The 13,634-nt window shown below is 37.4% G+C and overlaps 1 protein-coding gene across 10 annotated transcripts in view; it reads right to left on the bottom strand.

The window, feature by feature from the left end:
- Nucleotides 1-13,634, bottom strand: part of LIN52 (lin-52 DREAM MuvB core complex component) — a 114,860-nt gene that overhangs the window by 48,487 nt on the left and 52,739 nt on the right. For 2 of the 10 annotated variants that reach the window (XM_055538636.1, XM_055538646.1), the window contains exon 7: nucleotides 1,204-1,728. The exons of 7 other annotated variants lie outside the window; for them this stretch is intronic. In XM_055538636.1, coding sequence (XP_055394611.1) covers nucleotides 1,664-1,728 — 65 coding nt within the window. In that variant the 3' untranslated portion in view covers nucleotides 1,204-1,663. Of the gene's footprint in view, nucleotides 1-1,203; nucleotides 1,729-13,634 lie in introns of those variants that run through there. One more of the 10 variants, XM_055538641.1, reaches the window with a different exon arrangement.

Raw genomic sequence — 13,634 nt, 5'->3', positions numbered from 1 at the left:
ACAGCTTTGTGTGTAATTTCCACAATTCTAATCAATTAGCAATTCATACAAAATTGCCCATTACTAATTAAAAGGCCAATACAGATTAAATAAAGCTCTAACGAGTAGCATTAAAACCCATGCTAACTGCCCCAATAGGTGCAATTAGAAAAGACACTGTTTATGGGACAAGAGCAGATCATATAAACTAGACTCTTGTTTTCTGCTAGAATTATAGGACTGTTTCTTCTGAAAAATAATTTAAAAATGTAAAAAATGTAGCCAGTGTTTCAATGCCAATGAAGAAGGCTGTTAATGCTATCTTTCTATGGGTTATCCACACCCAATATTTTCAAGTCCTGCTCTGCTTTCTTCACACAATTCACTATGATTAAGAGCAACCTCCCCACATAATCTGCTCTATGAAGTGAAAGGCAAACCATAATCATGAGAATATCAAATTCTGACTGACAGACATTCTAAAATGTACCTGACCAGTATTCGTTAAAACTGCCAAGGTCATCAACAACAAAAAATTTGAGAAACTGTCATAGCCAAAAGGAACCAACGAAGAAATATGACGAGATGTAATTATGACATCCTAGAGGAGACCCTGGAACAGAAAAATATTAGGGGAAAACTAGGGAAATCTGAATTAAAGTATGGGGAAAAGTGAAAAAGGAAAGTTCATTACTTGTAACAAATGTACCACAATAACCATAATAGGGGAAACTAGGTATGGGTTAATGGGAACTCTCTTTTATGATTTTCATATCTAAAACTGCTCTAAAATTTTAAATTAATTAAAAAAACAGAAGCGGCAACTTATAAACTAAATTAGAAAGTGGCCAAAACATAAGTAACTTTTATATTTTTATGAGAAAATTTTAAAAGATCATTTTTCATTAATAATATCTTTGAAATATAAACACATTAATAAATTAAAAAATTTCATATATATTTATTTGTTTCTACTTGACAGGAATAGCAAAAATATATTTAGTATATATTTAGCTATTAAACATATTCTCCAGAAAATGTCATCTCCATTCAAGATGTTAATAACTATTAAAATTACAATGGGAAACTCCCCCCCGCCCACCCCCACCAATATACAAAAAAGAAAAAGGTAAACCAGTTGTAATATTAAACTAAAATATAATTAGGAGAACTATTTGTAAAGAAAATCAATATCCCCTCAATTCAATATTAACACTCTTCAGATTGTGTTGATGTTCCTCTTCTCGAGTTTGAACCATCAAGAAATGACCTGCATGTGCTTTGGCTAGAGATGAAACACAAGGTCAAGTCAAAAGCACTAGCTCTCCCCACTCTCAAACAAATAATCGTATGCAATAGGATTCTGTTAGTAATTCCAAAGTGAAACATAATAAAATTTTCTTTAAAGGTCCAATGTCTTTATTTGAACTGTCCAATACATAAAAATACTGTGTATGGCTCGGACTTCTATCATACTTGGAGAAAAGCAAAAAATGCATCACGGCAGGCATGTTTGTAAGAACTGCTACAGAGTCGGAGAATCGGAGTCACAGCTCTTGGGCTATCCTTGACATCTGTGGACTATAAGATGAGGTCATGGTCCAACTTACTCAAGTCCAGTTGTCAGGCTTTGGAAACTATGCACTTAAAGCATTTAGCATAGTATCTATTATTAGGTATTCATCTACCTGTTGAAACTATGATTATCAATGTTTCTCAGTAGGTACCTGATGACTCTAGGCAGAAAACCTGAGAAAACAAAAAGTTAATTGAAGAATCTAAAAACAACCCATCTGTTGAATCCATTAATACAGCACCCTTGAAAAGTCAATGCTCCTACTTGACCCACTTAACAACCTATATGGAAGACAAAGCAGCTATTTATCACCTATATGGCATGGATGAGAAAAAGGAAAAATTAGGCAGGTAAGTGATTTACTCAAGGTCAATAGCTAATACAAGCAAAGCCAAGACTTGATTACTTCTGACTCCAAATGGTCTCCCATTCTACACCACAGGCATGTTTTGTCCTCTGGCAGATAACTCTGACTTCTCTGGCATATCACTCTGTTTCATGTCAAATTCCTTACAACAAAACCCCCTGTAATATCACAAGATTTCCTAAACCCTGATGCTTTCTTCAGGCACTACAATGTTAAGGAAATTTCAAAATGAAAAAAGAACTACTCAAATAGCATTCTATTGTATTAAATTATCAACACAAACAGATTGGTCAATCACTTTAATTTTTCTTTTAATTTATGCTCATGTACAACCTAATTTCCTCACCAATAAATTTCACTGACATCTCTGTCCAAAGCAGTATGTTATCTCACTCCTGACATATATGCATTTCCAAATATAAGACAGGACAAAGACAGGCTCAAATCCTTCCTGAATATTCTGTCCATTATCACCCCAAAAAAGAATTAGTATATTAAGCAACATCTTATTGCAAGCTATTATTCTAGTGCTTTAGGTGGGAAAATATGTCTTCTAGATTTATGGACTCTAAATGTTGTTGGTTCATTCAAAATAGTAATACATGAAACACATATAGAAAAAATATTAAAATGTTCTTTCTGATGTTTGTCCCAACATGTGACCCTTTATCAGTCCTACTAAAAAAGTTTCCAAGAGTTATCCGCTATGTACCCACATTTTAACTAAAAACTTTAAAGGGAACACTGCCATCTACTGAACCACATTCATCACCACTCTCTATTACAGTGATACCTAATTTAATGGCTCTCTGGGACCAAAAAATTTAACTAAGGATGTTTATGTTTAAAGTAAACTTTTAAGGCATAAAAAGTTGTATACATTCACAGCTACCCTGACAAAGATACCCCAGGAAACAATTGCTATTACTCTCATCCAATATATAAGGCCTGCTCTAAGCAATACTTTGAAATATAGGGGGTTGGTTCCCTTCCTCTTCAACATCCTCTTTCCTACCTGACTGGAAAACTACTAATGCTTGATACTCTTTCATGAGCTTCCCATATGAAACGATATGGCTGTGAGAGCTATCATTTCCATTTAAGGATAGACTGGCAATAAGACTTGAGTGAATTAGCTTCAATTTTTATCTTACTAATTTTAAATTAAGAAAATTTTAAGTATAACATATACATAGAAAAAAGAACAAATCTTAAGTATACATATGAGGAATTTCACAAAATGAACACATCTGTATAGGAACCACATACATCTATGAATATATAGAGAACTATTGCCAGCACCCCAGAAGACTCTCTCCTCATGCCCATTCCAGCCACCACTATAACCCAAATGCAACAATTATTTTTATTTATATCGCCATTGATTATCTTTGCTTGTTTTTGAACTTTATATAAATGATATAGTATAATATATATTGTTTTGTGTCAAGTTTTATTTACTCAAGGTTAAGTTTCTGATGCCAAAGAATGCTCAAACTACCGCACAATTACACTCATCTCACATGCTAGTAAAGTAATGCTCAAAATTCTCCAGGCAAGACTTCAGCAATACGTGAACTGTGAAGTTCCAGATGTTCAAGCTGGTTTTAGAAAAGGCAGAGGAACCAGAGATCAAATTGCCAACAATCACTGGATCATCGAAAAAGCAAGATAGTTCCAGAAAAACATCTGCTTTATTGACTATGCCAAAGCCTTTGACTGTGTGGATCACAACAAACTGTGGAAAATTCTCAAAGAGATGGGCATACCAGACCACCTGACCTGCCTCTTGAGAAACCTGTATGCAGGTCAGGAAGCAACAGTTAGAACTGGACATGGAACAACAGACTGGTTCCAAATAGGGAATGGAGTACATCAAGGCTGTATATTGTCACCCTGCTTATTTAACTTATATGCAGAGTCATGCGAAATGCTGGACTGGATGAAGCACAAGCTGGAATCAAGATTGCCAGGAGAAATATCAATAACCTCAGATATGCAGATGATACCACCCTTATGGCAGAAAGTGAAGAAGAACTAAAGAGACTCTTGATGAAAGTGAAAAAGTTGGCTTAAAGCTCAACTTTAACTGTTAAATTCAGTTAATTCAGAAAACTAAGATCATGGCATCCGGTCCCATCACTTCATGGCAAACAGATGGGGAAACAGTGGAAACAGTCGCTGATTTTACTTTTTGGGGCTCCAAAATCACTGCAGATGATGATGAAGCCATGAAATTAAGATGCTTACTCCTTGGAAGGAAAGTTATGACCACCAACCTAGACAGTGTATTAAAAAGCAGAGACATTACTTTGCCAACAAAGGTCCGTCTCGTCAAGGCTATGGTTGTTCCAGTAGTCATGTATGGATATGAGAGTTGGACGATAAAGAAAGCTGAGTGCCAAAGAATTGATGCTTTTGAACTGTGGTGTTGGAGAAGGCTCTTGAGAGTCCCTTGGACTGCAAGCAGATCCAACCAGTCCATCCTAGAGGAGATCAGTCCTGAGTGTTCATTGGAAGGACTGATGCTGAAGCTGAAAATCCAATACTTTGGCCACCTGATGCAAACAGTTGACTCATTTGAAAAGACCCTGATGCTGGGAAAGATTGAAGGCGGGAGGAAAAGGGGACGACAGAGGATGAGATGGTTGGATGGCATCACCGACTCAATGGATATGAGTTTGGATAAACTCTAGGAGTTGGTGGTGGACAGGGAGACCTGGTGTGCTGTGGTCCATGGAGTTGCGAAGAGTCAGACATGACTGAGTGACTGAACTGAACTGAAGTTTCTGAGACTCATTCATGTTGCTTCATACAGCGATAGTTTGTTCATTTTCAAAGCTGTGTAGTATCCTACAGGGCTTCTGGGGTAGCTCGGCTGGTAAAGAATCTGCCTGAAAGGCAGGAGATCCCAGTTCGATTCCTGGGTCAGGAAGATCCCCTGGAGAAGGGATAGGCTACCCACTCCAGTATTCCTGGGCTTCCCCGGTGGCTCAGATGGTAAAGAATCAGCCTGCAATGTGGGAGACGTGGGTTCTATCCCTGGGTTGGAAAGATCCCCTGGAGGAGGGCATGGCAACCCACTCCAGTACTCTTGCCTGGAGAATTCCCATGGACAGAGGAGCCTGGCGGAATACAGTCCATTGGGTCACAAAGAGTCAGACACAACTGAGTGACTAAGTACACATAGCACGTAGTATCCTAGAAATATACCCTAATTTATCTACTAATTCTATCATCACAGAATATCTGGACTGTTCTAATTTGGGTCTATTATGAATCATTCTGAGTATTTTCATATGCATCTTTTGTTATACAATTTCTGGGATATATATCTAGCACTGGAATTACTAAGTTATAGGCTATTAAGTATAATCAGCCTTAGTAGACACTGCCTAACAGCTTTCCAAAATGTACTGAAAATCACACGCCATTTAAAGTCTCATACATTTCTCAGCCTATCTTTCAACTGTAAACTGTCCCCATTTAGAAGAATCTGAGACACTTGGAAGCAAGTAGAGAGTACTTTGGGGAAGGGAAGTCAGAGTTTCTGAACTCATAATCTGAGACCTTCCCAGACTCCCAGTTTCCCTTGGAAGACTATAACCTATAGTTCAGGATCCCTAGAAGCCTATTTTGAGAACAGAAGAGTCTCTCTCCCATGTAACTGTACCCCAATACCAATTTATCAGCAGGTTTCTCCCATCCAGGTTCTCCTAAACACTGTTTGAACTCTGATCAATACCTCAAACTCCCAGATAAAGATACTGTATGTTTCTGAGCACAAGCTAAGTTGTCTTAGTTAGAATTTACACATTTTTCCTTCCTATCAGATTATACGGAATGCATTTTGAAGTAAAGAGGTTTCAGAAAATAAAAGAACAACAACAACAACAAAAACCTAACAATATTACTGGAATTGAATTGGAATTACTATAATGGGAATCCTTCCTCCAAGATTTTCCCAATTTATCGTGACAAAGACTTGTCAATAATGTAAGAATCCCAAGCCTAACTTCATTCATGTACCGATCAGTCCTGGTGCAGTCTTATCTCATCATGATGTCTCAACTTAAAGGCAAAAAGGAGACAGCTGCCAGAATATTTTAATACCTATGAATTTAGAGAATTGCTCTACGTCAGTCTAATCATTTTGTAGAGTTATAAAAATATCTGCTACAAAAGTGGTGCTATAAGGATGTGTCCTTACGTAGCTGAGAGTAATAAAACACTGCACAGCCCTGGGTCACAGTCTGCCAAACTAGAACTGATACACATCAGTGCTGCTGTGAATTTGTAAAACTGTTCTGGCTAATCTTTTTGAAGGACTCCTGTTTGTTTATTTAAATAAGAATTAGCTGCAATAGTAACCAACTGCTTCAGGGCTTCAACAATGAGCTGTGCCTAATGAAAATTCAGAATTCATCATTGCATGTCACAAGGAGGTTAACATTTAACATGTAGACTTTTAAAAAAAGGAAAAAAATCAGTATTTTTTTAAAAATTAAGGATCTTTGACACTCTGATGGGTAGTATATCCATTCAGCATAGAAAGCAGAAATAATCAAAATCATTGCCTAGGTACAGGTCAAACTCAGCTCACTCCAGAAATGCTTGACGGTGACTACTTTCCTATCTCTTTGTTGCCACTTCACAGGCTTAACGGGGTAAACCCGGAGAGGCTGCTACATGGTTTGGTGGCCAAATTATATGTAAGGTTATTCTGCCTCCCTAACTGTGTGACTGCTGGACAAATAAGGCAAATATTTTGTTGTTGAGTTGCTAAGTCGTGTCTGACTCTTTGCTACCCGGTGGACTGCAGCGCTCCAGGCTTCCATGTCCTTGATGCCTTTTTACTATACCAGCACACTGCAAGCATGGGAAATGATATGAGAAAAAAGGATCTGTGCAGGTTAATCAAACAGTAACTGCTGCATGGAATGCTACATTTTACATGAAATCTCACAGTGAGAGGGAAACCAATTTGCCAAAGATGATATACAGTGTTTCTTTCACTCCAGTTAAATGTCATTTTTTAAAAAAGACTCTACCCAACCACCTTCAGGCCACTATGATCTCTCATTTTTGAATTCCTGTGGTAGTCAAGTGGCACTTTGTGCATGCTGTCTTGTACACATCTGCCTTGCCATCCTAATCAGATTATAAGCACCTTAAGAGGAGTTTATGCCTTGTTGTTGACAACCAAACTCGAGAACACTCCTTTTCACAGCTGGTCACAGTTTATTTATTATGATAATATCTAAATCCCAAGAAATAGATGTGAACCCTTAGTAGGGTCTGGATATTAAAATAAATACCAAGGATGATCAGGCTATTTCAAATCTACTTTGGGAAAGAATGAAGGGAAGAGTAGAGGCTGGATTCATTGATGAATTGAAGAAAGTGGAATACAAAATCAAGATGCAGTTGAACTTTCAACAATGTAGGGGTTAGGGTCAAAAATCTGTGTACAACTTCACATCCGGCCATCAGTATCTGAAGTTCCGTATCTGCATTCAACCAGCCATGGGTTATGTAGTACTATACAGTGTGCATGCTCAGTCATGTCCAACTCTTTTTTGTGACCCCAGGGACTGTAGCCCGTCAGGCTCCTCTGTCCATGGGGTTTCCCAGGCAAGAATATTGGAGTGGGTTGCCATTCCCTTTTCCAGGGGATCTTCCAGACCCAGCGATCGAACCCACATGGCTTGAGTCTCCTGCCTTGGTAGGAGGGTTCCTTACCACTAGTGCTACCTGGGAAGCCTTTACAGGGTATGCAGTACTATAGTACATATTTACTGAAAACAAACTAACTGACGGTATAAGTAGTTACACACAGTTTGAACCTGAGTTGTTTAAGGACCAACAACACATCAAAAAAAACCGTTCAGTTAAGAGTAGGCCTGAAATGGACTTCTTTACATCCTTTTGGGCTTCCTCGACTGGTTTCATTTCTGTGTTTTCTTCTTTTTCTCATACAATTCATTTTAAAATTGATATACAGTCCACATACCATAAAATTCACCCCTTAAATTGTGGTAAAATACTGATAACATACATTTAACTGTCCTACCCATTTTTACATTTCAGTGGCATTAAGTATATTCATGTTGTTGTGCAACCAGTGTCCAGACCTTTTTTGAGTAAAACTGAATAAATTACAATTAATTAAATCCCCATCTAAATAATAACCTCCCATTCTCCCCTGCCCCAGCTCCTGGCAATCACAGTTCTACTTTCTGTCTCTATGAATCTGACTACTCTGTCACTTTCTAAACAAGACTCTACCCAACCACCTCCAGTCCACTATGATCTCTCACTTCAGTGAACTCCTGTGGTATGACAGTGGCACTTACTACATGCTCTTGTACACATCTGTCTTGCCATCCTAATCAGATTAATCAGTACCTTGAAAGGAGTTTATGTCTTGTTTTTGTTTTCATATAAGTGGGCACCTTATATAAGTAGAATTGCACATATTTTTCTTTTTGTGACTCATTTATCTCACTTAACATGTCCTCAAGCTCATCTGTGTTGTAGTATGTATCAAAAGTTCCTTCCTTTTAAAGGCTAAATAATATTCCACTCTAAGAATACACATTTTGTTTATCCATTCATCCATCAATAGACACTCAGGTTGTTCCCACCTTTTGGCAATTACAAATAATGCTGCTATGAACATGTATGTACAAATATCTCTTCCAGTCCTTGCTTTCAATTCTTTGGGGTATTTGCTCAGAACTGGAATTGCTGGGTCATGCAGTTAATTCTATTTTTATTTTTAGGAACCACCATACTGTTTTCCATAATGGCTGAACAATTTTTACAGTCTCACCAACAATGCAAAAGGGTTCCAATTTTTCCACATCCTCACCAACACGTGTTACTGTCCATCTTTTTATTATAGTCATCTTAGTGGGTGTGAAGTAGTATCTCATGGTTGTGATTTGTATTTCCCTAATGATTAATGATGTTTAGCATGTTTGCATTGGCTTATTGGCCACTTGTGTATCTTCTTTGGAGAAATGTTGATTAAATCCTTTGCCCACTTTAAAAATGGGACTGTTTTTTATTGTTGTGCTGTAAGAAGTCTTTATATATTCTGGATATCAAACAATACAGAAATGATTTGCAAAAGTCTTCTCTCATTCTGTGGGCTGTCTTTTTATTTTCTTGATGGTATCTTTGAAACATAAAACTCCAATTTATTATTTTCTTTTTCTGTTTATGCTTTTGGTATCATATCCAAGAAACACTGCCTAGTCTAAGGCAACAAAGATTTATGCTTATGTTTTCTTCTGAAAGTATTATAGTTTTAGCTCTTACGTTTAGGTCCATAATCCATTTTTGAATTAACATTTGTATATGGTGCAAGGTAGGGGGTTTAATTTGGGGTTTTTGCATGTGGATATCCCATTTTCCCAGTACTATTTGTTAAAGAGACCATGTAGTTTTCCCCACTGAATGATCTGGCACCCTTGTCAAAAACTGACTATAAATGTGAGGATTTATTTCTGGACTTTCAGTTCTATTCCAGTGATCGATATGGCTAACCTTATGCCAGTACTATACCTCTTGTTTATTTGTAGTTCTGTACTAAGTTTTGAGACTGAGAAGTGTGAGACTTCACTTTTGTTCTTTTTCAAGATTATTTAGCTCTTCTGGGTCTCTTGTATTTCCATGTAAATTTTAAGATTTACTTGTTAATTTCTGCAAAACCAGCTTCATTCTTGACCTAAATAAAGTACAGGGGTAGTTCCTGTATGGAAGGATCCATAATCCTCACAAGGTTAATCATGCAAACTGGAATATAAGGGGATCTCCTCTGCTTACACTCACCTAACAACCAAAGCTGCTGTAGGTGGGAACAACCTATACTGGCATACACTCCATTTACACAATGGTGCTGAACAATGAAAACAGAATCCAATGTAATTTCTAACGGTAGAATTCTTAACTAAAGAAAATAATCATTAGATCTCATCTGTGGCCAAAAACCATTTATTTCCTTCTAACAGTGCCACAAAAATTCCAGAGAAAATGAGACTGCTACCTTAAACACAAGGCTAAATAATGCCATTACAAAAAAACCTGAATTTTTCTATACTTTATATTTAAAGAGGAAAAAGTTATTCTGAACAATTCATAAATGTATGAGTTGTAGTATCTAAATTCAAGTCTTTTAATACCTGTGACATTTCAACCATGAAAACATGAAAGTCAATATAACACTGGTGTTTACTTGCAATTTTGTTGAGGAACTACTCTCAACACACTGAAGGAGCAAAGTCATTCAGCTACTGAGTGAGCCTAGCAGTCCACTCACCACCTGTATATCACCATGACTCTGACATTCCCTAGTGGTACTCATTTACATAATAAAAATAACACTACTGGAAACTAGAAAGGACTAAAAGCTTCTACAAATTTGGAATAAAGGATGGATGAAATACTTGTCTTGGGGCTGGCTCAGATCTGTGAAATGAATAGTTTCATCACATATCCAGAGGCGTATAGTAATGTTAACAGAAAAAGTCCACCAGCTTTTATCAAAACATTCTTCAGTACACAGAGAGAGGAAAAAAGAACTTTAATGAAAGCTGATAAGGCACTGAGAATGATACTGGAAAATGGAACTTATGATCACAATGTGATTTAGGAGAAATGTAAAGGGTTCATAAACAGGAAGGATTAGTAAGTCATAACAAGAAGTTGTTGAACATAGATAAAATTGACTTACACTAAAAGAAAATGCCTTTATAAACATAAATCATGACAGAGAAAAGGTAAGCTCCTATTAGACAATTAGATATTTGTCATGTCCAAATTCGGAGAAGGCAATGGCACCCCACTCCAGCACTCTTGCTTGGAAAATCCCATGGACGGAGCAGACAGTTAGGCTGCAGTCCATGGGGTCGCTAAGAGTCAGACATGACTGAGCGACTTCACTTTCACTTTTCACTTTCATGCATTGGAGAAGGAAATGGCAACCCACTCCAGTGTTCTTGCCTGGAGAATCCCAGGGACGGGGGAGCCTGGTGGGCTGCCATCTATGGGGTCGCACAGAGTCGGACACGACTGAAGTGACTTAGCATAGCATAGCATGTCCAAATTATGTAAGTATTGGGAACTGAATGGTGAAAAACTCAGATGCTCACATATCCTTATAGAGTCTACAGAGTTTAAGATCAGGCTGACTTATCTACTGGGTAGTAACTGTGCAGACTTTATGGAAAAATTATGTTTGCCCTATTAATCTGAGAGCCTCCGGACATAAAAAGAACTCCCTTCCAAATACTGATATGCTAATAAAAAAACCCTCAGATACAGGGCAATGTTTTTTTGGACTGGTTTTATAAATACTTTATGCCAGAAACAGAGAAGTATCTAATTTCTAAAAAGCTGGAATTTCAGTTCTCCCCATCATGAACAATGTGCAAGGTTGTCCTTAATGACTATAGTTTGCAACTCTAAGTTAAGGTGATGCTCCTTGCACTTAATGCTTCTGACTTTTCAAGTGGAGTGTAAAATACAAGCTCAAGGTATATGACTCTGCTATACTTTCACTGGCATCATAAAGTGCTGCGAACAAAGATCTCAAATTTGGTAACTTCCAGCTTTAGAAGAGGTACTTCCTTGATTATGTAAGAAATATCATGGAATCTCTTACTGGAGATTGGGTGATCCAAAAGGGTAAATGTTATTTGTGTGACGGCAGTGTACAACTTCAAGGAGATTACTGTCACAGGTAATAAAGAGTATAGCATTAATGCCAACAAGACAAGAGGGTGGTAAAGGTTTGGCGGGCACACTTAAAAGTGATATGGAAGAATTAGAAGAGCAAGAAGACTTAGAGATGATTTCGCAGAGAATGACAAAGAGGATGACATTGAAGACTTAGAAGAAATCTGGGAGGGGGGTGTTTCATAAAGTTAATCATAAAGTTCCTCCATGAGTGTCCTACCCTGAAAGCAACAAGTTGACTCTAATTTACCACAGAAATGCCAGATGCTCATTTTACAGGCAGATTTCATAAGCTTTATATTTAATGAGAAATTGTTAGAGTGACATTTGGCAAGGGAAGATTCTCTCAGATGTTGAGAAAAACCAGCATAAGCATCTTTTTGCTTCATTTTTCCTAGGAGAAATTGACTGAAATAATTTGACAGTCAAAGATAAATTGAATAGTTAAAAATCTCCATGGTAAATTCTTTGTTGAAAGGTCAAACACATCTGCTGAAATGTATTCATATTCATTCCATTTCTTTCAGAGTAAGATAACACAGTACTTAAAAGACACAAAATAGTGTATAAAATCAGAATGATGTTCTGTTACACTGTAGGTATTATTCACAAAGCTGTTAGTTTAAAGTCGGTCATTTATAGTACAAAAAATTTTACCTATTTTGAATCTCATCTCACTTGTGTTCTGTCTATAGTAAGAAACTCTGTTCCAAACTTGTCTAATTTGCTTAATAGATTCACAATCGTCTGGTGGCTTAGGGAAACCCCTAATCTAACTTGATCAGAAAACTGAAATGTTATCAAGAAAAGTGGACACGGGTTCAAATGCCAGCGAACTTTTCATGTAAAAGGCTAGACAGTTAATATGTTAGGTTTTGTGGGCCACATTCAGTCTCTGTCTCATACTCTTCCAGTTTTCATTTTTATAATTCTTTAGAAATGTAAAAATGATTCTTGGTTCACAGGGAATACGCAATTAGCCAACATTTAGAGTAGTGCCACTGGATGCAAATGCCCTATGTCTGTGCAGTCCAAAGTGGTAGATACCAGCTGCAGGTGCTTACCAAGAGCATTTACTGAGGAGTACAACTGAGCAGTTATATTCTAAATTTTGTTTAACTTTAAACAGTCACATGCAGCTAGTGGCTACCATTTTGAACAGCACAGGTCTAGAGGATCTCTAACAGCACACAAGAGCCCCAGAAATCGCTGAATACCTATGTCCCCCAAGAATCTACTGAAGAAGACTTGGATACGTAAGCTGGGTATCAGCAGTAATTGTTACTAATAATGGCCTCCAAGTATTAAACATCGTATAACAATTCAAATGACTAACACCAAGGAGGAAAATTACGGTGTAAGAAATTTGAAACAAAACTCGTTGGCACTTCACAATTTATTAGAATGACATCTCCTCCATACTTGGGCAAATCAGAACTTTGAAGTGTTGAGAGAATTAATCTAAAGAGCTCTGAGTTTAAAAGACCTATAATGTTCTTACTTTTGATGGAAATGAAAATTTTTACCACTCAATTTGCACAGATTCTATTGAAGATGGATGTAATTAAAATCAGGTTTCTGTTAGCCTGAGAAGACAACTGATTTCTCCCATCACTGCCCTGAAATGCTCCTAGAAAATTGCTTTGCTTCATTCATCACACTGCTACTCCCAGCAAGGGCCCTAAAGTTCATGAGGCTCAAACCTCCTTTGTTAGCCAAGCTGTTACACAAGAAACCTAAGTCCTCATTTTCACGTGCTGACAACATTTTCCAAGTCCATTACTGCATTCATAACTTGATTCTTGGAACTTGTGAGGTAGAAAATTAGGGGAGAAAACACTCATTCAACTTCAGAGGAAGCCTCCAGTTGCCTTAGACAACATCCACTAAAGGCTATTTGTTTTCCCCACCTATCTGGGACAGAACACGTCTCATTTAACTAAGCAAAGAATTTAAAACACACAGCCG

Source organism: Bubalus kerabau, chromosome 10 (assembly GCF_029407905.1).
Source record: "Bubalus kerabau isolate K-KA32 ecotype Philippines breed swamp buffalo chromosome 10, PCC_UOA_SB_1v2, whole genome shotgun sequence".
NCBI lineage: Eukaryota > Metazoa > Chordata > Mammalia > Artiodactyla > Bovidae > Bubalus > Bubalus kerabau.
Note: the sequence above shows the minus strand (reverse complement) of the source record. Positions and strands in the feature narration are given on the sequence as shown.